The sequence below is a fragment of the Heteronotia binoei genome, chromosome 2, assembly GCF_032191835.1.
Source record: "Heteronotia binoei isolate CCM8104 ecotype False Entrance Well chromosome 2, APGP_CSIRO_Hbin_v1, whole genome shotgun sequence".
In the NCBI taxonomy this organism is placed as follows: domain Eukaryota; kingdom Metazoa; phylum Chordata; class Lepidosauria; order Squamata; family Gekkonidae; genus Heteronotia; species Heteronotia binoei.
The window spans coordinates 186,110,459-186,137,810 of NC_083224.1; the positions used below are offsets into that span (position 1 = coordinate 186,110,459).

Genomic DNA, 27,352 nt, shown 5'->3' on the forward strand with positions numbered 1-27,352 from the left:
TCTGTTTTAAAGGCACGTCAGAGGACCTCATAGAAATAGTTTATGTTTATGCTTTTCCTGATGTATATGTATGCAATCTTTCCATTTTATCTTTTTTTTAAACCAATTTGCTTTGATATATACATCTATATATTTTATGCCAATAAAGGCCAACTTGACTTGACTCCCCACTCCTCCATTTGCAACTGCTGGAATGGCCTTGGGTCAGCTATAGCTCTTGCAGAGAGCTGTCCTTGAAAGGGCAGCTTCTGGGAGAGCTCTAGGAACCTCACCCACCTCACAGGGGGTCTGTTGTGGGGGAAGAAGATTAAGGAGAATGTGGGCCACTCTGAGATTCCGAGTGGCAGGCAGGATATAAATCCAATGTTGTCATCTTATTACATTGTAATATATAATGAAATAATTATACAACTCACGGCCCAGTTGCTAACAGGCCACTGACCGGTACTGGTCCAAGGCCCGGGGATTGGGGATCCCTGCTCTAGATCAGTGGTCCCTAGCCTTTTTGGCACGAGGGACTGGTCTCAGGGCTGGCAGGGTGGGGGCACTGAATTCACCGCCCCCCCCCCCACCGGTGCCTCCTCTTCCCTCTGTTTTCACAATTTTAATGCCCGGGAAGGGTCAGTGAAGTGCCTCCCAGGCTCTTTAAAGGCTGATCTCCCGGCTATCAGCTGATTGGTGGGGAAAACCAGGGCAGCAGCGGTGACTGACCCAATGAAAAAGTGACGCCACCCTTGCCTCCTTCAGACTTCCTTCTGTGGCGAGGCTGTGCGGCCCAGTTGCTAACGGGCCATGGCCCAGTACCAGTCTGCAGCCCAGGGGTTGGGGACCCTGCTCTAGATCCTCCAATAGATTGTTTCCTCCAATGTTCCATACAAGACCTTATAATAATTTCCCCACACTTCTGGTAAAACTGCATTAGTTACCTGGGAGGTAGAATAGTGAATTTTTAGATCTTGCAGCCTGCCCCAGCTGTAACCAAGCTAGTTCATGACCGTCTTTTTTCTTCCCATCACTTCTCAGCCTTTTGGCTAAGATCAAGTGTAGCTTTTGTTATCAGCAGTCGTTTTAAAGTTTAAAGGAACTGCACAATACAACCTGAAACAGATGAGCAGTGGGGAACCTCCATGCCAGTCAGTTGTTTTTTGGACTTTCTGCAAACCTTGTTTAAAAAGATTGCAGTATATGTTTGTCAATTAGAAAGGGTTTTTTTTTTTTGCTGTTGTTTGCTTGTCTTGAGCGGTGGTTGCTTTTCTTCTGTTTTTTGTTTGAAAAATTAATAAAAAATTATTTTTAAAAAACAGGGCTTGCAGGGCCATGAACTACACAAACTGGTTCTTGTTCATGAACAAGGCTTCCAGAATGAGAAAAGGAAATAAAAACAAGGGTGTGTGCCAAACCCAAGAGCCCTGTTCTCCTTTATAACACCCCTAAGTCCTTTTTCTTGGCTGCCGGATGGGAATTTGGCTGGAAAATGTAGATTCTTCTGCTTTAGATTCCTTCTGTTTTGGGGCAGAGACCACATACAGGTCTTGCAGTACCATCACCCCCCCCCCCCACACACACACAGCTCTTCTAACCCCATATCAGATCTGCTTAAAGGAAGATGCCAAGTATAGGCAGAATACATTAATAGACTTTTAAAGAAAATGAATGCTGGCATCCTGGCACAACTTCCTTACTGGGAATGCTCACAAGAGGTAGTACATCCTTTACTGAAGACTTTTACAAACTAACGACCAGGAAATAAATTCCCCAGCAGGAAAGGTAGATATAGTCCTTTTGAAGGCACAGAAGCATGAGCAGGAGGGAGAAATCCTTGAAGTCATTGTGGGACAAGACAGCAACACTTAAGGCTACTTAAGTTTGGAGAGTGGTTAAGCGCGTAGACTCTTATCTGGGGGAACCGGGTTTGATTCCCCACTCCTCCACTTGCAGCTGCTGGAATGGCCTTGGGTCAGCCATAGCTCTCACAGAGTTGTCCTTGAAAGGGCAGCTGCTGTGAGAGCCCTCTCAGCCCCACCCATCTCACAGGGTGTCTGTTGTGGGGGGAGAAGATATAGGAGATTTTAAGCCGTTCTGAGTCTCTGATTCAGAGAGAAGGGCGGGGTATAAATCTGCAGTCGTCTTCTTCTTAACAAGTTGAAGTTAAACTACCGCACTAAATTCTAGCCATATTAAAATTCACATACAGTCTTCACCACCATTCACAAATTTGTAGAGAAATGCAACACAGTTATACAGCAAGTCAGGTGCTAAACATTTGCTTCCATTGCCTGTTTATACTTCAGTAATAGGACAAGCAGGCACACTGCTCAATCAGCACAAAAATTCAACACACAGGGGACTTCTGTGTTCTGAAGTTTGTAACTTTGGGTAAGAGTTTGCGAGTTGGAGGGTTAAAATAAGTGATCCTGGTCATTAAAATATCGGCACTTCCCACAATGTTCAGTTCACAAAGCTTGGGGACTGCAGTTACAGCCTTTCATTTTGCTGCATGCTCTTGCTTACCTTTGTGGTGGTTTCTTCGAGTAGCTCTTTGAGTTTCTCTTTCTCGCTTTGGAGAGCATCCCACGTCTGCTTCAACTCATCCCTCTCCAGGACTAAGGCTTTTCTCTCCTCTTCAGCATCCTGGAGTCTCTCGGCCATTTCCAATTTCTCTCTCTCTTCAGCCTCCAGCTTGGATTCTAGAGTCCTCAGTTGCTCTGTCAGTCTTTCAATTTCAGATTGATTCTGTTGGGCTTCACTACAGAGCTGTTCTTTCATTTGGAGGAACTCTCTTTCTGCGACTTCTAACTCTTGAATCTTGCTTGACAACTATAGTATGTTTTTTAAAAAAAAGAACAACAATGTTTATGCAAAATTAAGAGTTTGTTCCTGTGGCAGTTCAGTGTCTTTTGGGCTTGTTCAGACCCAGAACTGTACCTAGGATGACATCTAGAGAAAGACCCCAAATTCTGTCCTTTCCTCTCCTCTCACTGTGGCATGAAGGTCACACACACTTATCATGGAAGAAAAATGCATGAGCTAGACGCCTTCTCAAGGCCTCATCACTGACAGAATCCTGAACGACCTGTTTGTACAATCAGGTTTTTAATCCAGCAGAATTTCAACTCTCCCTCCCATCCTATTCATTATTTATTAATCCGCTGCAGTCTCTGGGAAACAGACACCATACTCAGGGCTTCAGTAAATAACCTGGCTTGCCTCCCTCCCCTTCAAAAGTCTTCCACTCTGAATGACACAATTAGCAGGCACATCGCAGCACATCTTATCTTTTAAATGTGTGTGCGTGCGCATGTGGAATCGTGACAACCTCTGGTGACTGACCGCTACTGGGGGCCTGGAGGATATTCAGAGAGGGGACAGAATAAAGGCTGCCTCCATCTCCTGACTTCCGGTATTACAAGGAGGTCTCCCTTCCAAGAACTTGCCACGGTTGACCCTGCTTAGCCTCCGAGATCTGATGAGATTAGGCTTGTCAATATACTTATACCTCTAGTGTTTCTGTAGTCTTCTGTAGTCTTCTAGCATCTCTTTAAAAAGTGATCACTGTTTATTTCTTCGACTTCTGGGTGAGGCTGCCCACCTCAGGCCTTTGGCACCTCCCCCCACCTTCCATTCCCAGCATGCCAGAGGTGTGGCAGGAGCAGCCGCCAGTCTCCAGGAGCGACTGAAGGGGCCTTCCCTGAACATTCACCAGACTTCTGTTAGGTTTGGCTGTCTGGGCCACCTAAACCGAACTGCTGAGTGGCGCAGGTCTGCTGCTCACCTGTTAGGTTTAAATGGCTGTGAGCCACTTCTGCAGTGGGTTTAGTTTCCCCCTGCCTGGAAGTGGGGGGAAGCAAAACGGATCGCTGAAATGGCTGTGAGCCATTAAGCCTGTCAATTTTGCTCCTCCTCACTTCAAAGCAGGGGGACAGGAGGGACGGAAGCAAATCAGACAAACTGAAATTTTTAGGTTCGTGCCCAACTCTGCTCTCAACTCTTTCTATACTTCAGCATTCTTCTGAATAAAAGGAACTAACGTGGTTTGATGACGAAATTGGATTTGTACTGTGCCTTCCACTCCGAACTCAGAGTCTCACAATCTCCTTTACCTTTCTCCCCCACAACAGACACCCTTGTGAGGTGGGTGGGTCTGAGACAGCTCTCCCAGAAGCTGCCCTTTCAAGGACAACTCTGTGAGAGCTATGACTAACCCAAGGCCATTCCAGCAGCTGCAAGTGGAGAAGTGGGGGATCAAACCCTGTTCTCCCAGATAAGAGTCAGCACACCTAACCACTACCCCAAACTGGCTGAACTGCTTTAGTCACAGACGGTATGCCATTTTTCTCTGTCTAGTGCTGCTCTACAAAGCACCAAATTCTGCTTTACCATGGATTGAGTTGCTCTCATCTCTTCTTGGCCTTGGTCCCTCTGTAGCTGGAGCGCATCCCGCTGAAGTCTCAAGTCGTCTCTTTCCTGGACTACAGCTCTCACTGCTTCTTCACACTCATGAAGTTTCTGAGCAGCCGCCAACTTGTCTGCTTCCGTTCTGCACTCGCTGGCTTTAAGTTGCTCTTGGAGCTCTTCCATTTCACACAGTTTCTGAAGAGCTTGGCTGAGTTCTTCTTTCACCATGACAAATGCCTCCTCTTGAATGCGCCTCGCTTCTAAGCTGCCGGTCAGCTTTTTTTAAGAAAAAAAAGGGCACAGGTTTGTTAGTTAAGAGATTGTAAACTCAGGCAATTCTGCTTTATCCTGAGGTTACAAGATGCTTCAGCGCCTGACTCACTTTACTATTTCATTAAATCTAACAGTGTTTTTGAGTTGCTCTGCCACTTTCTAGTACTCAAAACAATGGACTGCAGTGTGGAGAATCCAAATCAAAAATACACTGCTCTTCCTCACCTCACACACAATCACACTTTACAGACAAATGGTTTCCTTTCGTTGATTATGTCACTTCACAGGAACTTCCTCCTTACAATCCCTCATAGACAGCTATGATCTACTTCTAGTTTCTCTTCGCACCTTCTTAGCTTTCTTATTTATCACCATCCATCTCAATCTGTCTTTCCAAGCGCAGGAGTGGGTATCTACAATTCTGTATATTTTAACTTCCTTTAATTTTTCCTCTTATCCTCCTTCTCTGTCCTTTCTCTTTTCTCTTAACTATTTTAAATCTCATTTACTAAGTTGCAGATTGACTGAACGCTTTTCCTGAACAATACCAATAGAGAGATCATCCAGCTTGTTTTGAAATGCTGTTTGGCTTTACATTTTAATTAATTAAGGTTCCACTTATATGTCTGTATCATTTGCTCTAGCATTTTATGTGATACCTCCTATGCTGTATTGTATGGTATAACTAGATTTTCAAAAAAATTTCTTATTTAATTGAAAAAATACACTGCTCCACGCACAAAAACTCAACAATAACTAATTTAGCGGTAGCCAATCATACACAACAAAACACACCCATTCCAAAATTGCTTCCCTGTGTAATTCTTGCAAGCTACGGGTGAATGTTTGCAGTGATTCCCATACAAATGCAAGTTCTTGTATATAAGATTGCAAGCTCTCTGGAGCCTGCTTTGGCCCCACTCCCAAACCGTTAACAATCATTACGATTGTAAACTCTCTGGAGTCCAAGTTAAAGGTCCCATTTCAAAGTGATAACAAGACTTGGACCTGATGAAGATCTGAAATGGTGCATTTTGGATCGATCCACCATTGTCCATATATTTGGAATTCATTTCTGGAATTTGCATTTCCATATATTTGGAGTATATATCTGAAATGAACATATGAAGCTGCCTTATACTGAATCAGACCCTCGGTCCATCAAAGTCAGTATTGTCTTCTTAGACTGGCAGCGGCTCTCCAGGGTCTCAAGCTGAGGTTTTTCACGCCTATTTGCCTGGACCCTTTTTTTGGAGATGGCGGGGATTGAACCTGGGACCTTCTGCTTCCCAAGCAAATGCTCTACCACCGAGCCACCGTCCCTCCCCTAGTGTTAGTGAATTAGTGTGTATGACTGGCTACTGCTAAATTACTCTTAATGTTGTGATTTTGTGCCTGGAGCAGTGTATTTCTGATTTAGATTTTCTAGTACGCAGCAGCTTCGTTAATCCATGTGCAGATATTCATAGGGTTGCCACTGTGTTTACTTACCATCTGCCAGTTTTAGATTGGTAGTTTTATTATTTAACTGTTTTCTCATTTTCAAACTGACTTCGAGTGCCTGTGGCAGTTATCTGAGGAAATGGCGGATATGTGCCCCAAAGAGAAAGAGTTTTCTTTCTTCAAGCTTCCCAGTCTGAATTTGCTAGCAAATACAGCACCATGGAGAACACGACTCAGCATATGATAACCAGAATTTGAATAAGAATAAGATGATGATATTGGATTTATAATCCCACCCTCCACTCCAAATCTCAGAGTGGCTTACAATCTCCTTTATCTTTCTCCCCCACAACAGACACTTGGGGGTGGGGTGGGGCTGAGAGGACTCTCACAGCAGCTGCCCTTTCAAGGACAACCTCTGCCAGAGCTATGGCTGACCCAAGGCCATTCCAGCAGCTGCAAGTGGAGGAGTGGGGAATCAAACCCAGTTCTCCCAGATAAGAGTCCGCACACTTAACCACTACACCAAACTGGCTGTATTTAAAATTTGCATTTTAAATATAAATCTCTAACTTTTTAATGCGCAACAGTTTTGCACAATGAGATTCAGGGCATTCTTCATGCCCCTAATAAACTTACCATTAGTTACTCGCTTACCTTTAAAGTGTTGCCTTCTAGTAGCTCTTTCAGCTTCTCTTTCTCAATTTGGACAGTCTCCCATTTTTGCTTCAAGTCATCCCTTTGGAGGACTAGGGATCTTCTCTCTTCCTCACCATCCTGAAGCCTCTTAGCCATTTCCAATTCTTCTCTCTTTTTACCCTCAAGCTTGGATTCTAGAGTCCTCAGGTGTTCTCTCAGTCCTTCCATCTCACTCTGATTCTGTTGGGTTTGGTCACGGAACTGTCCTTTCATTTGGAGCATCTCTGTTTCCATGACTTCTAACTCTTGAATCTTGCTTGATAACTTTAATGGGTTAAGAAAAATTAATGCAATGGTAAGTTGTTCTGTGGTAATTCAAGGCCAATTAGACCAGGGGTGTCAAGCATGCAGTTCAGGGGCCAAATCAGACCCCCGGAAGGGCTCCTATCAGGCCCCCAAGCAACTGGCTGTCATTTGCTTCCTTCTCCCTATATATCTTGCTTCCTTCTGCAGAACAGCATGTTTTGCAAGGCTTGCTCAGTTGCAACATACAGGAGCTACAGCGCAAAACCTCTATTTTCTCCATTGGCTGAGGCTCTTCCTTTGGGCAGGAATAGCTTGCTTTGCCAAGCTCTCTCAATTACATATTGGAGCCACTGAGCCAAGCATCTCTTCCTTCTATTGGCTGAGGCTTCCCTCCAGTCCCCTGGGGAAGGAAGGAACGAGCCAGAGCTTCCTTTGCCCAGTTCTCTGGATCCCATGGGAGAAATACAAAGAAAGCATCTTTAAGACGATGAGTGCTAACACTTTAAATGTGTTTTAACGTTTTAAGCATGTTTTAAGCTTTTTAAAAATATATATATTTGCATTGTCTGCGTTCTTTATAAAATTTGTATCTCTGCTACCTAATCTTAAATAGGTACACACATGGCCCGGCCCGACGTGGCCTGGCCTGACAAGGTCTCATTTATATCAGATCTGGCCTCAAAGCAATGAGTTCAACACACCTGAATTAGACCCTTCTGAGTTTATACAGATCCAGAGTTCTTGCTGGGATGACGTCTAGAAAAAGGCACCAAAAATCTGCCCTTCCTTCTCCTCTTTCTGTGGCACTCTGAAGAAGCATGCACAAACTAGAAGCCTCTTCGTGGCCTCGTTACTGGTGGAATCTTGGGGCTGAAGTTATATTTGAGGAGTCCCTTGAATCTCCTACCTGTTTACCTTCTTGTACGGCCAGGTTTTAGATCCAACAGAATCCCAACATACACCCCTCCCATCCCACTCATTATTGGTTAACATGCAGCAGTCTCCAGGACACGGACACTCCTCACTTAGGGGTTCAGTATGAAAGCCACTGGCTTTACCTCAAAAGTCTTCAGTGCTGAATGGCACAATCATACCTAGCAGATACATCAAATTGTTCTTTATCAATGTACCTATACCTCGTGTTTCCATGTTCTTCTAGCACAGGGGTGGCCAAATTTTGGCTCGGGAGCCACATGTGGCTCTTTCACACATACTGTGTGGCTCTCAAAGACCCCACTGCCAACTTGGAGAAGGCATTTGTCTCTTTACATCACTTCTCCAAGCCAAGCCAGCCAGCAGCTTGGAGAATGCCTTCAAAGTTAAAGTTGCTTTCTTTCCACCTCTCTCCCCATTTATTTTCCTCCCTCCCTGTCTTGCAGCTCTCAAACATCTGACACATCTCAAATGAAGAATCACTGTGTGCACTCTGAAAACCCATTCCATTCAGTAGATGGAGTGAGTCTCGATAGCAGCGGTGCTCACAGCCGCTTTGTATGTAGGATGAACTTTGTTCTGGCTATTGGTTTATGAAGTTTATGAAGCTCTTTCTTGGTCTGATAATGGCTGGGCAGGGTGAGGGGGAGTCTATTTCTCAGAGAAGGGGAGCCCCGGATTCTAAATTGAAGTGCCTGAAGCTATTCTAATGGCATCGTGGGACTTGGAAGCCCCAGCTTCTAAATGAAAACCCTGAAGCTGCTCTGATGGCTTCATGAGATTTAGAACGCCCGATACATCACTCCCTCCCCCACAATCTCCCTCAGAGTGACTTCCCCATCCTCAAGGATATTAACCTTCAAGGCAAAGGTGGCCACTGGGGGTTCATAAAGTGTTTCCCACTACATTCAATTAACCAATCTTATGGACTGTGGGCAGTCGTGACCTTCCACTTGGCAGCGTGTTCTTGCTTACCTTTAAGGCGGTGTCTTCTAGCAGCTCTTTCAGCTTCTCTTTCTCTGTTTGGACAGCATCCCACTTCTGCTCCAAGTCATCTCTTTCCAGGGCAAGAGCTTTTCTCTCTTCTTCACCCTGCTGAAGTCTCTCAGCCATTTCCAGCTTCTCTATCTCTTTAGCCTCAAGCTTGGACTCCAGGTGGCCAATTTCGTTCTTATTCTGTTGGGCTCCCCCAGAGTGCTGTTCTTTCGTCATTTGGAGAAACTCTTCTCGTCCCTTCTCTTTGTCTTGCAGCTCTTGGATCTTGCTGGACAGCTTGAAGGGGATAAAGAACCACTTAGAACCAACGCTTGCTGGTTCAAGACCAATGCTCTCTAGGTACTGCTTTATATCCCCCGCCTTCCAGCTTGTTCAGACCTAAACCAAGAATTCTACCTTAGATGACGTTCATGGAAAATGAGAAAGCTTCTGGTAACATCGTAAGCCAAAAGTTTTACAGAGCATCTGGCTGCCATGCGTTGAGGGATGCAACTAAAGACTATTAAATAGAACCATCCAACTGGAGGTCTTTAGCTCATCAAAGGGAAGGGAGGGGAAAAGAAAAGGGAAAAAGGGAAGGAAGGCAAGAAGGCAGGCAAGCGAGCGAGCAAGAGAGCGCGAGTGTGAGAAAGAGCGAGCAAGAGAGCGCGAGTGCGAGAGAAAGAGAGAGCATGCGCACGCAAGAGCGCGAGAAAGCGAGCGAGCGAAAGAGAGAGAGAGAGAGAAAGAGAGAGAGAAAGAGAGAGAGAGAGAGAAAGAGAGAGAGAAAGAGAGTTAATTTTACTCTACTTAAAGCAAGGGTGTCAAACCGGCCCGCCCAGGGCTTCAATCAGGCTCGTGGGGCTCTCCTCTCCCCCCTCCTGTCCTCACCCTGTGAAGCTCCGAGGTGGTGTTCCCAGCTCGTTCTGCCTTCTCTTTGCAGAGGCAAAGCAAAGTTGCAAAGAAAATGCGGAATGGATTTTCTTTCAGGCTTCAGAGCAGATGTGAACAGAAAATCCACTCCACATTTTCCTTGCAACTTTGTGTTTCCATGGTGAGGGATACTACACTGGAGAGCCACTGATAATCTGAGTAGACCCGAGGCGGGGGGTGGGGGTGGAGAAACTTGCAATGCCTTGTCATTTGATGTTTTTCCAGACCGAGACCATTTGTATAAGTGGAGGTCCAGATCCCAAAGACCCGTGCCATTATCTGCAGACCTGTCCACTTTATTCTGCTCCAAGAAATAAATTTTTAGGTACAATCTTGGCCAATTTAGGCTTTAACACTGTAATGGAACAAGTTATATTCTTACTTGTAAATGTGGAACCAGAGGTCTTATATAAGGTTGTCCTTTTTGCCTTAGTGGCAAAGAAAATTTGGGCCAAGCTAGCATCAGTATAGGTCAGTTGCTGGGAGTCATTCCTTTCTGTTAACAAGTTTTAAAATGTAGTTGTATAGTTTTTTTTTAAAAAACTCAGTCTCACAGTACTGTATTTTATTCTGTGATTTGTTTTAGCATTAACCTCTTGTAGTGGCCACTGACCCTATGAAATAAAATTGAATTAAATAGGATAAATACCTGATTTCCCATGATGAAGTTTTTAAAGAGCAGAAGAAAAAGAGGAGGAAAGGAAGACCAGATCCTGACCTGAATCTGATCATGGGGGTGGGGTGGGGGATATTACAGCTTGCAGAGCAGGTAAAATTTAAAAAGGAACCATAGGTCTTCAGCGGTCTTTGGGAGAGGGAAAGACAAGAAGAGAGGGGCCTTTCCCACTGTTTGCTAAAACAATTTGTGTGAAAGAGCCACATGTGGCCCTCGAGCCACGGTTTGGCACCCCTGCACTAAACTGTTGTCTCTGAATGGACAAGGTGAGACAGTTTGCATTTTAAATAAGACAAAGTGGCTTCTATAGTAGTGGAGGAGGGGAGGGTTGTTGTTTTTTTAACCCATTTAGTCAAAGGCCTCATCCGATATGTATCCATGCATGGGACACTGTGTAAAAGTTAATGAAGTTCTAACTAAAGGTCCAGTCATGGTGGCCATGCCCTGAAATACTGCAGTGATTGCTGGTATTTCATTCCTTCCTAAATGCACAAGAATAATCCAGTTCATCACTGGCGCTTGTGAATAGCTGACCCCTGACTTTGACCGATCCATCTACAAGTTTTGGCATTTACCAGCTGATGGCTTTCACGGCTTAGACGCTTCTCCTCTTGCAAAGTTTCCAGCTGTTGCTGTAACTTTGTCTTCTCTTCTTCAAGACAGAAAATTTGTCCTCTCATTAACAGAATTTCATTTCCTTCCGGTGTAGCCTCTCTTCCGCTAAATTGATTTTTCTCTAGGGTGGCCTGCTCCAAATCTTCGGTTAATTTCAATATCTGTAAAAATAACAGGTCATTTGTGTATGCTGAAACTTCGAATTTAATTTACCTGCCTCCAAAGCAGCAGCAGTTTATCCTCCCTAATCTCTGGTTGCATTATATCAAGGAAAGGAAATATTCCCTGTGCAAGCACCAGTTGTTTCCGACTCTGGGGTGACGCTGCTTTCACAACGTTTTCACGGCAGAACTTTTTACGGGGTGGTTTGCCATTGTCTTCCCCGGTCATTACACTTTCCCCCCAGCAAGCCGGGTACTCATTTTACCGACCTCGGAAAGACGGAAGGCTGAGTCAACCTCGAGCCGGCTACCTGAACCAGCTCCCGCTGGAATCGAACGCAGGTCATGAGCCGAGGGCTCGGACTGCAGTACTGCAGCTTTACAGAAGAACAAATTCTGCACGTATGTACATGGATGATCTTTCCATTTTTACCATTTCCATTTTTATTTAAGCAATTGTGGGGCCAGGTTAGCCTTTGATTGCGCTACTGTGTGAGATAATTTTTATCTGTGTGAGACGTTCAACTTACAATTAAACTGTTAACAACGAATCTACTGCTTTAATAACAAATCTACTCATCCATGTCTACAGCCCAAAAATGGCTTAGGATATCATGCTGATGGATAAACATGAAAGAGTACATCACAGGAATAAGCACCTTTAAAGGGGGATTAGATAACTTCATGGAGGATAAGTCTATCAGTAGCCACCAGCCGTGGTGACTGAGGGGAACCTCCAGAACTTCACTCAATGGGAGCAATATCAGCATCTTACCTGTAGCTTCTGTTCATTGAGGGCAGCCTCCAAAGTTTCTTTAATACTTGCAGTCTGGGATTCTTTCTTCAAAACTGTTGCCTGCAGCTCCTTGATATCTTTTTGACACTGCTTCAGAGACATTTGGGAACTCCTCAGTTCATTCTGTGCTTCAATGTTCTTTTACATGCAAAAATTAGAACACACACACACACGGGTTTACGTGATGTACAAGACGACGACTGCAGATTTATACCCAGCCCTTCTCTCTGAATCAGAGTCTCAGAGAGGCTCACAATCTCCTCTAACTCCCCCCCACACAACGGACACCCTATGAGGTAGGTGGGGCTGAGAGGGCTCTCCCAGCAGCTGCCCTTTCAAAGACAATTCCTACGAGAGCTATAGCTGACCCAAGGCCATGCCAGCAGGTGCAAGTGGAGGAGTGGGGAATCAAACCCGGTTCTCCCAGATGAGAGTCCGCACACTTAACCACTACACCGAACTGGCTCTCAGGGTTTCTTGCAATGCTGCTGTAAGTCCGTCTTGGCTGCCGACTGGTCCCTTCCCCCCATTTTATGCCTCTTGGCTCACTTACCATGGCCACTGTGTCTTCTATGTCACCTTTAATTTGATCTCTCTCTCTCTGAACCGTCTCCAGCTTTTGCTTCAGCTCCTCTCTTTCCTGGGCCAGGGCTCTAATTTCTTCTTCTCTGCCCTGAAGTCGCTGAACTACGGCCAGCCTTTCCACCTCCCCAGCCTCCGCTTTAGCCTCCCAAGCCTTCAACTGATCTTTGAGCTGCTCCACGATGTTCGGCTCCTGACGGACACGGCTGAGCTCTTCTTCCATACGGAGAAGCTTCTCCTGTTCCAGGTCCTTCGCTTGCAGTTCCTGGACCTTGCTGGACAGCTTGAAACATCCAGCAGCAAACACTTAGCATTACAGAGGGCTATTAGGCAACTTATATATGTTTTAGAGCAGGGGTGTCAAACACACGGTCTGGGGGCCAAATCAGGCCCTCAGAAAGCTCCTATCAGGCCCCCAAGCAACTGGCTGTCATCTGCTTCCTTCTCCCTCTCTCTCGCTTCCTTCTGCATAACAGCTTGCTTTGCAAGGCTTGCTCAATCACACAGGAGCCACAGAACCAAACCTCTAAGTTTTCCATCGGCTGAGGCTCCTCCCTTGCGGGGAGAAGCAGAGGTTGCTTTGTCAGGCTCTTTCAATCGCACAGCAGAGCTACTGAGGCAAGCCTCTCTTTTTTCCCCTCCTGATCCCCTAGGGAGGGAGGGAAAAAGCCAGAGTTTCCTTTGCCCAGTTCCCTGGATCCCACGGGAAAAATACAAAGAAAGCACTTTTAAGACCAATGACTGCTAATGTTTTAAGCATGTTATTAGTTTAAGGGTTTTTTTAAAAATTCTTTGTGTTTGTCTGTGTCCTTTATAAAGTTTATATCTCTACTATCTTAAATAGGTACACACATGTCCCGGCCCAACCTGGTCTCATTTATGCCAGATCCGGCCCTCATAACAAATGAGTTTGACACTCCTGTTTTAGAGTTTTAACATGGACCAACATGGCTACCTACATTCTGTCACATACACACTTCAGAACACCATCCCACCCCCTCTCTGAGAGGCAATGCACCAATGAGTTGCAACCAGCTCATGGCAACCGCCATCCCTGGGGCATCCCAGGCAAAAGACGAGCAGAGGTGAATTGCCAATGCTGTCCTTTGCATAGAGGCCCCAGTCTTCTTTGATAGTCTCCCATCCAAGTACCAAACCTGCTTAGCTTCAAGGGTCTGATGATATTGGGCTACTGAGCTATTAAGGATGCCACAAAAGGCAATACAGTCTGCAATGTTGCTTCTCAAAAGTCTTCCCAAAAAAGCCCTGGCTTGGATAGCCCAGGTAAACTCAGTCTCATCAGATCTTTTGAGAAGCAACATCGAGAGCCAGTTTGGTGTAGTGGTTAAGTGTGCGGACTCTCACCTGGAGAACCGGGTTTGATTCCCCACTCCTCCACTTGCACCTGCTGGAATGGCCTTAGGTCAGCCATAGGTCTGGCAGAGGTTGTCCTTGAAAGGGCAGCTGCTGGGAGAGCCCTCTCCAGCCCCACCCACCTCACAGGGTGTCTGTTGTGGGGGAGGAAGGTAAAGGAGATTGTGAGCCGCTCTGAGATTTGGAGTGGAGGGTGGGATAGAAATCCAATATCATCCTCATAATCCCCATCGGAAGCTAAGCAGGGTTGACTCTGGCAAGTACTTGGGATGGGAGACCTCCTTGGAATAACAGAGGTGGGAGGCAGGGGCAGGATTTATTCAGCCCCCTCTCTGAATATCCTCCAGGCCCCCAGTAGGGGTCAGTCACCAGAGGTTGCCATGACTTCCAGGTACACACACACACTCACGTAAACAAAACAAAAACCACCAGTCTTTCCAAGGGGCTCCACGACCAATAGTTACTGTATTAAAAGCAGTAGGGGGAGAGGAGAGGAGAAAGACGGACTCACCTCTTCTACCATCTCATTGATGGTGACGTTGAGTTTGAGGTTCTCACCAGATAAGCTTTCTAACTGGCCTTGCATCCGTTTGTTTTCTTCTGATACAGTGGCTAGTTCCTGCCTCAGTTCACGACAATGATCTTTCAGCTCTTGGACAGCTTCATTTTCTCTCACTGCTTCAGCGTTGGTAAAATCCTCTTTGGATTTCAGGGCATTTGTCGTTTCAAGGAGCCTTTGTTCCTTCTCAGCGACTTGAGACAACAGGGTCTCCCTTTCAGAGGTTAAGGAAGCGATGGTCTCGGATTTTTCAAGAATCTGTCAGTGGAACAAACCCATATTTTAAAAAGCAATTTCCTTCTCAACCACTGTTCAAGATGCATTCTAAGCTAAGCAACGAAAGGAGGCAAAGGTTTGTTTAGCCTTTCAAATTCAGTTCATGTGTCTATGCTGGAAATGGAAGGCTAGATACCCTTCCAATGACTAGATACCCTTTACAAGTACACACACACAGCAATTTCCTTTATTAGCATTATAAAAAGTATTAAGATAAAGAGTAAAATAAAAGGGAATGGGGAAAGAAAGCATACACGTGTAAAAAACAATCCATATTTCAATTTTACAAGTACACATGCAATATTACTACATTGTGCAGGGGGTTGGACTAGATGACCCTGGAGGTCCCTTCCAACTCTATGATTCTATGACATACACCTCATCTTTCTCCAAAAGCAAAACTTTAGAAAGCATTAATATTTTTAATACTGAAAATGGCACTTTAAGGCAGGTCAGGCAGAGAGATGGTGATGGGCCCACAGAGGTTCCATGGCCAAAGAAGGATTTGAACCCAGATCTCTTTAGTCCAAGTCACCCCCAATCACTGTTGGTTTTACTCCTTCATGCCCCCCCCCCCTATGCTGAAAGCAAGTCAGTCTTGTTTTCAGAAGGTAGGAGCACTCAAATCTGCTCTGCCCAATAAATATCCCATTCTAATTTACATTCCTAAAAAGAAGTTGCGATATAGCAATATTCTAGAAATTACTGAAGAATGTTAGGCTAGGGAGCAACTGTTTGCATTTCCGGAAGTTCGTGCTGGAGCTAAGAACATGAATGCATCAGCAAAAGTTTCCCAGAAAGTATACACTTAACTACAGAAAGCCCTGCCATGGGAAACAGCTTTACTACTTCAGTGTTGATTGTATATTCTTTACCTCCTCGCGCAAGATTTCAAGGTCAGGTTTCGAGCTAGTTTCTGACAGTGCAGCAACTTCTTTTTTTAAAGAAATGTTCTCTCCGAGAGCTTTATTCAGTTCATTTCTTAACTGCACTATTTTTTCATCCAACTCCAGAGATGACTGGTTATCTATTGAAGGAAAAAAAAAAGACTTCAACAAATCAGGATGATGAAAGAGATACAGAAAAGCTTTTATTTTTAGTATTTTGTATGTGTGTCGTGTGCGTGCCTGGAAGTCGTGGCTGATTTCTGGGGACCCCTACTGGGGCTTGGACATCCGGAGACCTGGCTTACTGTTGCTTGCCCCTGGTATTCCTTGGAGGTCTCTCATCCAAGTACTTGCCAGAGTCAGCCCTGCTTAGTTTCCAAGATTGCCCTCTTACCTCCTAATCCCTTATGGCTTCCAGGAGAATTTGAAGCGCTTGTCTCACTTGTTGTACAAGATTTTACCGTAACATGCTTTTAGGTTCTCTGAAAGGCTACATACATTCAAAAAAAATAAAATGGATTACATGGTCTCGTGACCCTTGACCTCCTGGCCCACAGAGGCGGCTCCCAAAAAGTCTGTGTGGCCCTAGCTGTGCGATCTTTCTGTGATCAGTCTCTGGTGGACGACCTAGAAAAGTAGCTGGAAGGAAAATCTGCAGCATCTTTGCATTGGTTGATGAATAGCTGAATGACCCTGACATTCTGGATGCCCAGACTCTACTAAAGTAGGTAATTCTGAGGGATCACGGTGGGTGGAAACACCGGCTCTTGCAGCGGCATGGGGGTGGGGCCAGAAGCTGTCCTTGTCTGCCTCTTTTGGGGAATTGTGTGCCCAGTTTTAGAGCTGGGGGAGACAATAGTCAGGGGAGGCAATATGTTACAGGTAGCAGCCCTGTGGTGCAGAGTGGTAAAGCTACAGTACTGAAGTTCGAGCTCTCTGCTCACGACCTGAGTTCGATCCCAGAGGAAGCTGGGTTCAGGTAGCCCGCTCAAGGTTGACTCAGCCTTTCATGCTTCTGAAGTCAGTAAAATGAGTACCCAGCTTGCTGGGGGGGGGGGGGGGAGTGTAGATGACCGGGGAAGGCAATGTCAAACCACCCCATAAAAAGTCTGCCGTGAAAACGTCGTGATGTGATGTCACCCTCGAGTCAGAAACACAGGGGACTACCTTTTTTAATATGTTACAAACACGACACAGCAAGTATCGTTGACGCTACCTTCTGGAACTTTACCCTCCAGGAGAGAAGTTAGCTTGGTATTTTCTTGAAAGTAATATTGCAGTTCTTTCTGCAAGTCAGACTGCATTTTTTTGTACGTGATTTTGCCTGCTTCTAACTGGCTCCTGTAACACTCAACATCTTTCTTCATGCGGTTGTAATCATCCAAAAGTTGGTCCTACATGGGAACAAATTAAAATTCCATTACTCCATGCATTTATATCCCGAAACAATCCTTAGACGCAACAATGCTTGTCGATACTGCAGGTACTTCCGTCATTTTAAGATGGGGCTACTGCAAAGAGGTGGCCACAAAGACTGGGAGAGGGTAACTCTGCTTCGGGCCTACAACACAGACCGACCACTGCAAACACAATGCGATGCCTTCTGAGCTTTGAGAAGCACCTCCTACATTGAAACAGTGAAAATAAGCAGAAACCAGCTCCTTGCTCTGGGGAAAGAGGCATGGTCTGATTTCATTTTCCAAGGAAATGGGAGGGTTTGCTCCCTCTGCAGCCATAGGGAGAAGCTGCCAGGCCCAATGACATAAGGAATTATGTAGAGGAAGCACCTGCCCAGCTAGTAAGTCAGGCAGTCAAGATCCTTTGGCTTTGATTCCCAGAAATAAACAGAATGGAGAAATTGCTGCATTACAAATTATTGTGAAACTTTGAACAAACACCTCCCCAGGACTGAACAGGGATATTGGTTTTTTCATCTCATTACAGATGCTAAACCCACTCTCATTGAGTACAGTTATACATCCACAGTATTCCAATGTATTTCTCTTTTAGAATAGTGTATCAGAATAATTTTTTGTACTGACATACTCAAAATAGGGATATCGGTTGTTTATCTCATTGCATATACTTAACCCATTTTCGCTATATTTTATTGTATTCTTTTTTCTAATGGCAAACTAGAATGATGTTTACGTTAAAAAGTAAATTAGGTGGACAAGATCATCATTATCCAATGTATTTCTCTTTTAGCTATACTGACGTACTCAAATAAGGATATTGGCTGTTTATCTCACTACATATACTAAACTCATCTTCCACTATATTTTTATGTATTTTTCTTCTAATGGCAAACTATGTGTATGTTACATGAACATATGAAGCTGCCTTATACTGAATCAGACCCTTGGTCCATCAAAGTCAGTATTGTCTTCTCAGACTGGCAGCGGCTCTCCATGGTCTCAAGCTGAGGTTTTTCACACCTATTTGCCTGGACCCTTTTTAGTTGGAGATGCCAGGGATTGAACCTGGGACCTTCTGCTTCCCAAGCAGATGCACTACCACTGAGCCACTGTCCCTCACCCTTTTACATGTTAAAAGGGAAATTAGTTGGATGGGAAAAACTGAGAAAGGAATGCCCTCAATTTGGCCCAAACTTGCTTATAACAATAGAGTGATTAACAGACATTTTCACATCTTGACATGTTACTGTTTTATTGCTTTCTCATGCTCTTGCTACCCAAATCAAAGGTTTGCTCAATTTGTTAATTTTACTATTCTGTCATTGGATCTTAAATTTGTACCATTTTGCATTCTAAACCACTGCCTACCAGGCCAGCTATATGTAGCTCCGCTCACTGTCCCCGATTCCTTGTCTGATGAAGTGTGCTTAGAGCACACAAAAGCTTACATTCTGAATAAAACTTTGCTGGTCTTGAATAAAACTTTGCTGAAACTTGACTCCTACTTTGTTCAACTAGGAAACACAGTAATGGAAGCCATAGTGCTTCCGCATGTCACAGTGAGGATCATTTGCTTAGATCAGTGGCTGCCACCCTGTAGCCTGGAATTATCACAAGGGGCCCACAAATCTATCCAACTTGGGCAGGTTTCCACCTTCCTCCACCTGTGCCTTCCCTCCCAGGCTCACATCCATGGTGGCCACACACCCCCTTCCGTGTCAGGCCAGGTGCTGGCTGGGGTTTATCTGCCCAATGGCTGGCCACTGCACAGCTGCTCCACCCCTACTGAATCTGGCAGCTTCAATATCCCTTCCAGGCAGGTGGTGCTGGGCCGTCTGCAGTAGGCAGTGAGGGCTGCTTGCCTATGCAGAAAGAGCACCACTCCTCATCACAGGCTTGATGGGGCATATTAGCTCCCTTCGCCCACCGATTCCCATCACCGGTGACAGATGGAAATGCCCAGGGGCTTGAGAGGAGGCATGAGCTGCAGACCTTTAGAAACTGCAGTTTGGCTGACTGCTTCCTTGGGGGCCCATCAGTCGGCTTCCTCGGCCCCTCCCACATCTCTGCCAACCTAAGGAGGACCAGGCTGCATCAGACAGCAGTCAGGGGCTAGAAGTATCACTGGGACATGGCGCTTGGCCACCCCAGGAGAGCCCCCAAATTCATGCATCTGAAGTGAGCCTTGACTCAAGATAGCTTATGTTGGAATAAAATTTGCTACTCAGTAAGTTGATGCCTGACTTAACTTATTTTATCACCTAGATTGGTAATCACTACCTTCCTAGCTGTGAAAAATACCTCATGTGCTCAACTCATATGGCCCAGAGATCTGACAGCATATTCTGGAGATGGAAGTCGCACCTCCTCCAACTTTTGACATCTATTGCTTCGTCTGGTGATCCCTCCCTTTTTGCCCTATGTTTGCATTGCTGCGTTAATGTTTTGCTTCGGTTTCAATCATTTTAAAGACTTGCTTTCAAGGGGCATGTTTTTAATCGGTTAGCCATGTTGGAGGCCCTGATGAGGTCAGGAAAGCAGGGTATACCATTTTGTAAACTAAACAGATAAACCCAAGTGTCATCACTAAAATCATTGCCTGTGTGGGGGACAGAGAGGGGAGAATAGCCAGGCATGCCTTGATCATGGCCAGATCTAGCAAAACTGAGAATTCTCTCCACAAGGAACGTTTTGCATTGCAGTTCAGTCGTTATTTGTGGTAGAGTCTGACAAAGAGCCCCGTGGTGCAGAGTGTTAAAGCTGCAGTACTGCAATCCTAAACTCTGCTCACGACCTGAGTTCAATCCCCGGTGGAAGCTGGGTTTTCAGGTAGCTGGCTCAAGGTTGACTCAGCCTTCCATCCTTCCAAGGTTGGTAAAATGAGTACCCAGCTTGCTGGGGAGAAAGTGCAGATGACTGGGGAAGGCAATGTCAAAACACCCCGTAAAAAGTCTGTGAAAACGTTGTGAAAGCAATGTCACCCCAGAGTCGGAAACGACTGGTGCTTGCACAGGGGACCTTTCCTTTTCCTGACAACTGATCTCCTTTGGGAGCCAATTTACTGGTGAAAAACAGGGTTAAAATCAAAATAAAGAAGCATTCACCAATTGTTCTGTCAAGGACTGAAAGCTCATTGTGCATCCAAACAAATCACAGACTAACTGCTACATGTTTTATTTATAGTCAGTCTTTCTCCCTGAAACTCATGGCAGATCACACAGTGTAAGTTAATAGCAGGGCTTTTTTTTTTTGCAGCAAGAATTCCTTTACATATTAGGCCACACTCCTCTTACATAGCCAATCCTCCAAGAGCTTACAGGGCTCTTAGTACAGAGCCTAATGTAAGCTCTTGGAGGACTGCTTACATCAGGGGTGTGTGGCCTAATATGCAAAGGTGTTCCTGCTACAAAAAAAGCCCTGGTTAATACAATCGACAGCATGCAACATCCAATAAGCTGTGTAACAGGCTTAGGACTGCAGAAATCTAAATGTCTATCTAGGCAGCTAGACCAGTAACTCCAAATATACAATGCTTTCTTATATTACATCAGGCATTGGTCTATACTGTCCGCCCTTCAACCAGACTTTCATTCTAAAAACTGCAGAACAGCTCCAGCCAGTTTGTTGGCTAAGCAAACACACCCTCTGTAGACTGAATAATACATCGCATGCATATATGTAGTATTACTGTTTGTGCAGTTGCTGTTGCGATTCACACAAATTCACTTGAAGGTGTTGCTGAATTCATAGCAGCTTTTCGTTAGCGCACATTTTCTAGATCAGAAGTCCCCAACCTTTTTGAGCCTGCAGGCACCTTTGGAATTCTGACAGGGAGCAGTGAGCGCAGGTGGCCACACAACAGCTGCTGCAGGAGGCACAGCCGGCCTCAAAACGGCTGCTGCAGCTTACCTTCAGTTACAGGGACAATCCTTGTACTGTAGCGGCAGCCGCTGCCGAAGCAACATTTTAAGGCATCTGCACAGCCAATCAGGTCTCCAGCGAATAATAAGAAGCCTTGCTGGGGGAAAAAAAACTCACCTGACCCCACCCACTTTCTAAAAACACTTGGAAGGCACCAGAAAAGGTGTTGGTTGGAGCTGTGGCTCCCAGAAGCACCACACTGGAGCCTCACATTCTAGATCAATTGCTACTAATACTCAGGGCTTTTTTGTAGCAGGAACTCCTTTGCATATTAGGCCATACCCCCTTGATGTAGCCAATGCCTCTGGAGCTTACGGTAGGCCTAGTAAGCTCCAGGAGAGTTGGCTAAATCAGGGATTTGTGGCCTCATAGCCAAAGGAGTTCCTGCTAATACTACAACTACCACCATTCAGAGGTCCACAGAATTTTTTCCAATATTAAAAAGGGGTCCTCATAATAAAATGTTGGGAACCAATGGCTTAGACGACAGCAACCTTGTAAGCAAGTGCCAAGGTTACTCTTCTCAGCCTTGGTTTGGCACCGTCCCACTTGATGACTGCACTCCAAAACAGACAAAAGGCAAACTCTCATCTGACTTGCGTGGAAAGCTGGGGCATAAAGATTTTAATAAAAAAAACCTACTTCCAGTGCTTTGTGTTCCTCTATACATATATTAAGTACTTTGCAGAAGACCAGAACTGTCCTGTTCTTCCCCAAATTCAATATGAAGGAACACAGTAAAGAAGACATTTCCCTCCAGTCCCAGGCGAGGTTTCTTCTTCTGATGTAAAGCGAGTAGACTTTAATACATTCGTATATACAGTAATGAAGTGCTGCTAGAGAACTCACCATTCTCTCTTTTAGTGCTAGATTTTCACTCCGGAGGAAAGCAGATTCTTTCTTGGCATCCATGGCTACAATTTCAGCATCACCGAGAGACCGTTTCAGTTCATCCACCACTTGACTTGAAGTTCCCTGAAAGAATTAAAAAGTACTTAAGGATTACATACACTGTTGGCTAGAATGCCTGAAAATTCTTCCTTTTTGGCACACAGTAATAAAAGGAATTCATTTAATGACAGGACAAAAAATCTATCACCTGAATCACTATTATTAAATCTCAGAATGGAAGTTAAAGCATGTAATGTTATTCAAAAACATATAATGTTACTTATATTTGCAGCTAGATCAGTAATAGCGAGTAATTGGAAAAATGAAAAAACACTATCAACCAACCTCTGGTATAAAACCATTTGGAATATATAGATCATGGCTACATTGAACGATCAAATGAAACCAATAACTAATATGGCAAATCAAACCAATTTTATAGCAATTTAGTTACCAATATTAGAACATTTACATGTCCAGACTGAGATACCAAATATTATAGATGTGTTACATCTTTATTGAACTAAGTAATATGATTTAAGATATTTTGATTATATATTAATGGCTCAAAAAGTATATTTCCTTAAGTCCCCAAGATATATTGTACTATAAATATATTTGTAATTTTGAATTATATGTTAATAAAAATATGTTGTAAAAAAAAGTGCTTAAAGATACATCTTCACATACAAAACCTCCAGGAATCAAGGAGAATGAATTAAACTGGTTAAAAAAAAGATTGTGAGTTCAGCAGGCCTTAGATCAGGGGTGTCAAACTCATTTGTTATGAGGGTCGGATTTGACATAAATGAGACCTTGTTGGGCCGGGCCATGTGTATCATAAAATGTCATGCCAGGTAGTGGACATATAAACTTTATAAAGGGCACAGACACACAATTAAAGTTTTTTTTTTGGCTTAAAATAAAACATGCTTAAAATATTAGTTTGCTTGCAATATTTTGTTTTACCATCTCTGATGTCACCTCTTGCTATGACTTATTGCATCAAAAACTGCAGACAATGTCTGTGCTGCACCAGTCTTGAATATGTGCTGTTCAGGTGTGCACATCCGTAAGTTGCAAACCTACTTCTGATTTATTGGCATACATTACAGACATCTCATGGTCAATGCTTTGAGCCTAAGACCCAGAGGAACATGAAGTAGCTGGGCATTGTGAGCTTTTGTACAGAAGTTGTTTCACTTGCTAGTCAAGAACATGTGAAGGCACCATGGCACAGACTGAGGGCTATGTGCTTGTCTACAAAACTATAATTTTCCCCTGAAAAATGACTAAAACTAAAAAAAAAATTCCCCCCAAAAAACTACAAGAACAGAGAGATAGCCATGTACAGTGGTCAGTGTCAGCCTACTATCTGGGAAGTCTAAATTTAAGACCCCCAATCAAAGGAAAATGTGAAAGAAAAAATAAAGAAAATTTGCTGGGTAAATCTGGGGTGGAACACACTCTCAGCCTAATTCTGATATTTCTCTTCTAAATAGTTCACATGCTTTCCTATTGAGAAAGACTGGAGGGCATGAGTACAGTGAAAAAGAGGAGGGGAACCCAGTTACGAGCCCAACAAAACTCTCTCTCTCTCTCTGTAGCAAGGCAAAAAGTTCATACTTTCACTAAAACGTTAGTCTTTTTTTTTCAGTTTCATAATATTGTATTACTCCATTCAGTTTCTCCAACAAATTATATCAATAATACAAAAAATAGGAACATCAATAATCATCTTAGTATTTATACAAAAAAAGATTGAATGTGGCCAAACCAAAATTTAAGATAAATTATCTTATTTGAGTTATAGAAATTATAACACTATATTTAAACAATAATATATCAATGTATTTCTAAACCCACCAATTAATTTTTTTTAACCAATTATAAAATTTTTCCCATTTTTTTGCAGCTGCATTTTTTGACACCCCTTTCACCAAATTGGTTAAAATATCCATCTCTGCGGCTTGTAGGGTTTTATCGACAACCTCCTCTTGATCTGGGCATTTTTGTCTCCAATGTTTGGCGAATACAATTCTTGCCGCCGTGAGAATGTAAACTGTTAAATATTCATCCTCTTGTGGGATTTCATTTCTAACTAATGATAATAACATCTCAGGTTTGAATTCTATATCTATATTTAGTATCCCTTTTAGCATACCATGAATTTTTACCCAGAATTTTTTAGATATTTTACACAGCCACCAGAGGTGGTAAAAAGAACCCATCGATATCCCACATTTCCAACACTTAGGTGATATTGCTTGATTAATTTTTGTCAATTGAAGCGGAGTAATATACCATCTATGGAAGAGTTTTAAAAAGTTTTCTCTGAAGTTAACAGAGAAAGTTAAGGTTTAATAATCTTATAATTAACTTTCCAAAAGAGAGACCACTGTTCTAAATTAATATTCTTTTCCTGGTTTTTAGACCATCTAATCATGGATTCTTTCACTGTTTCTTCTTCCAACGTTATTTGAATCATATAATTATAAACCCTTTTAATTACTTTATCTTCCTTTATAGATAGTATTTTATCAAAATCAAAATTAACTTTTGTAAATCCTATTACTTTATCTTTATTATACTTTGTCACAATCTGGGTCATCACCCACCAATCTATTTTTATCCCTATAGCTTCCAAATCCTCCTTTCTCAATTTATCCTTTACGTCTAGTAAATTCTGGTATCTGATCACCCTATGAACATTCCATAGTTGCGGTTGTACTGAAGCTTCTTCAGGAGATAGCCACCTTGGTGTTTTGTTATATATTTTTCTTTTTATCTTTATCCAGCAGTCATAAAGTGTTTTACGGATTAAGTGGTTTTTAAAATACTTTTGACCCTTCTAAACGTTGTTAGTCTTAAAAGCATTCTTTGTAGCTCTCCTGATGGTGGGAACTGGACAAAGGAAGCTCTGGCTCTTTCTTTCCTTCCCCATGGCAGGAGGAGGGGGAGGAGCCTCAGCTATTCATTAGAAGGAAGAGAGGCTAGTCTCAGTAGCTCTGCAGAGTGATTAATTGAGCCTGGCAAACTTAATCAACCAGCAGAGCTATAGAGCTAAGCTCCCTCACTGGCTGAGGCTGCTCCTCTCTCCTCCTCCCTTTGTGTGAAAAGGGAATGGGGAGAGGGAAAGGCTGCTTTGCTGCTCTGGCTTATCCAGGGAGAAACACAAAATGTTGACCGAAAAAAGCAGGCAAAGGAAAATGAAGCAGATGACAGTCAGTTGCTGGAGGGCCTGATTGGAGCCCTCTGCGGGGCTGATCTGGCCTGTGGGCCATATGTTTGACAACCTGCCTTAGATCTAAGCACATTTTTCACAGCTAAAGAATCATGTGTTGCTGTAAATATTGTTCAAGAGAGAAGAACTACTTAGAGAGGCGGTTGCTTGGCCAGAAGAAACTAGAAATATACTCCCCCCTCCCTGGATGACTGTTTTGAATAGCACTGAAAAAAACTAATGAAACTTAATCTTGAGGCACGAGTGAAATATTTTTCAACTTAAGGTTTTATTTGTTCATTTTAGGTACCTATGAAGACTGTCCTGTGTCGGTTTTCCAGCTAGATTTTGGGCAAACCTGGTGCAATACCACAGCCAGTCAAGATTCTTCAGTGAGAGGGCAGCAGCATTAAAATATGATTGAAGAAAACAAATGATTGAGTGGGGGGGGGGGGGGGACACAGAAAGCTGTGAAATCGCAGCTGATATTCCTCAGCCACCCATTTGCCAATGGGGGAGGGCTGAATGCTCTTGGTTAAAACAGGGCAACAGTGAAGCCCCCAAAGGCCTAGCCAAAGAAAGCCCCACGCAGAATTACTCTTAGACATGCCAACAAGGAAGGGGTTCCCAGAAGGCAGGTACTTTGAAAACAGTTATTCTTTGGGGAATCTCAAGTCTAAGCTGTCCCCCCCCCCGCCAGGTGAAAAGCTAGTTCTAAATACCCAGATCCAATGCAGATTTTTCAGTTCATTCAGCTAATAATTCCAGCTTACCAATGGGGATGCATCTCTGTTCCCATAGCCTGTCTTCTGAGATTCTTCCAAAAGGTTATTTAGCCCAATTATTTGTTTTTCCAGTGCTGTTATTTTGCTTTCTCTTTCCTTGAGCTGTAACTCTTTTGAGTTCAAATCATTCTGAAAAGCAAGGAAAGAGTGACAACAAATGCTAAGAAACAGACATGGGAAACAGTTAAAACCAGAAAGCTGAAGGTGGTATCTTATGGTCTATCTAATGTAATGTGAAAACTGAAACAGACTAGGGTGTTTTCCTAGCCAATGGGGATGGGGGGAGAACAGAAGAGTAGCATTGCTCAGTGTTTTGTTGTGTTACATGCAAGGCTGATGCTAGCAACTCACCTGGAGATCTTGATTGTACCCTTCAGCATTTGCAATTACAGCCTTTAGGTTGGAAATTTCATGCATTAGTTGCATCTGTGGAGCAATTGAAGCAAAATTGTACACGCCGTTAGAAAGCCCCCTTCCAGCGGTCCACCTCACCCCAAAAGCAAGGAAATTCTGCACAGATCCACCGAGCCGTTAGAAAACTAAAAAAGGAACGAAGCTTCAGCTACAGGAAAAGACAGCCCGCAGAGGAAAGGAGTGCTAGGAAACCAAAGTTTGAGAAAGGTTGGACCAGGGGTCTAATTCTATGGGCCCTCAAAGAAGGTGCCCCCATCCTCCATTATTTCCAATGAAGGGGAAAAAACAACAAAACAAAATCAGAAAAGGGGACTGATGTCAAACCAGAGAATCACTGAAGTAGAAACTAAAGGGGGGGGGGGGGGGGAGAGCATTTTTGCAGTCCCAGCTCAACAAATCCAAGCAAGGAGGGGTTCCTAGCTCAGCATAGCCAGTACACATGCAGAGTGTCGAGCAGTACCAATGCAATCAATGTACTAGTGCCCAGCAAAACCCAGTGTCGTTCCTTAAACGTTTTCTTGTTTTCAGTGGAGGATGGGGGCATCTTTTTTGGCACTCTGTACATGCTCTGGTTCTGCTGGGCAAGCTGTACATATGCTGGTTATGATGGGCTTGCAACCTCTCCTTGCTTGGATCTCTTGAACTAGCACAGTGCCACAGTGGCACTGCTTCTGCTGGCCACTACCTTCAGTTTCTACTGCTCTCTGGTTTGACATCAGTCCCTGTTTTTTTCCCACCACTGGAAGCAATGGAGGATGAAGGCACCTTCTTTGAGGACCCACAGAAATGGACCCCCTGGTCCAATCATTTTGAAACTTGTAGGGGTTTTTTTGTTTTTTGAGGAGAGGCACCAGAAGCTACACTGAAATTTTGGTGC

The 27,352-nt window shown here is 43.9% G+C and overlaps 1 protein-coding gene across 1 annotated transcript in view; it reads right to left on the reverse strand.

Annotated features, from left to right (window-relative positions):
* CENPE (centromere protein E) overlaps positions 1 to 27,352 on the reverse strand; it is a 70,841-nt gene that overhangs the window by 20,437 nt on the left and 23,052 nt on the right. The window contains exons 18-30 of the mRNA XM_060232648.1: positions 26,413 to 26,487; positions 26,050 to 26,190; positions 22,012 to 22,137; positions 17,040 to 17,217; positions 15,812 to 15,963; positions 14,613 to 14,918; positions 12,699 to 13,010; positions 12,125 to 12,283; positions 11,149 to 11,349; positions 8,965 to 9,261; positions 6,769 to 7,074; positions 4,378 to 4,671; positions 2,512 to 2,817 (exon numbers count right to left, since the gene is read on the reverse strand). Of these exons, the coding sequence (XP_060088631.1) occupies positions 2,512 to 2,817; positions 4,378 to 4,671; positions 6,769 to 7,074; positions 8,965 to 9,261; positions 11,149 to 11,349; positions 12,125 to 12,283; positions 12,699 to 13,010; positions 14,613 to 14,918; positions 15,812 to 15,963; positions 17,040 to 17,217; positions 22,012 to 22,137; positions 26,050 to 26,190; positions 26,413 to 26,487 (2,853 nt within the window). The remainder of the gene's footprint in view (positions 1 to 2,511; positions 2,818 to 4,377; positions 4,672 to 6,768; positions 7,075 to 8,964; positions 9,262 to 11,148; positions 11,350 to 12,124; positions 12,284 to 12,698; positions 13,011 to 14,612; positions 14,919 to 15,811; positions 15,964 to 17,039; positions 17,218 to 22,011; positions 22,138 to 26,049; positions 26,191 to 26,412; positions 26,488 to 27,352) is intronic.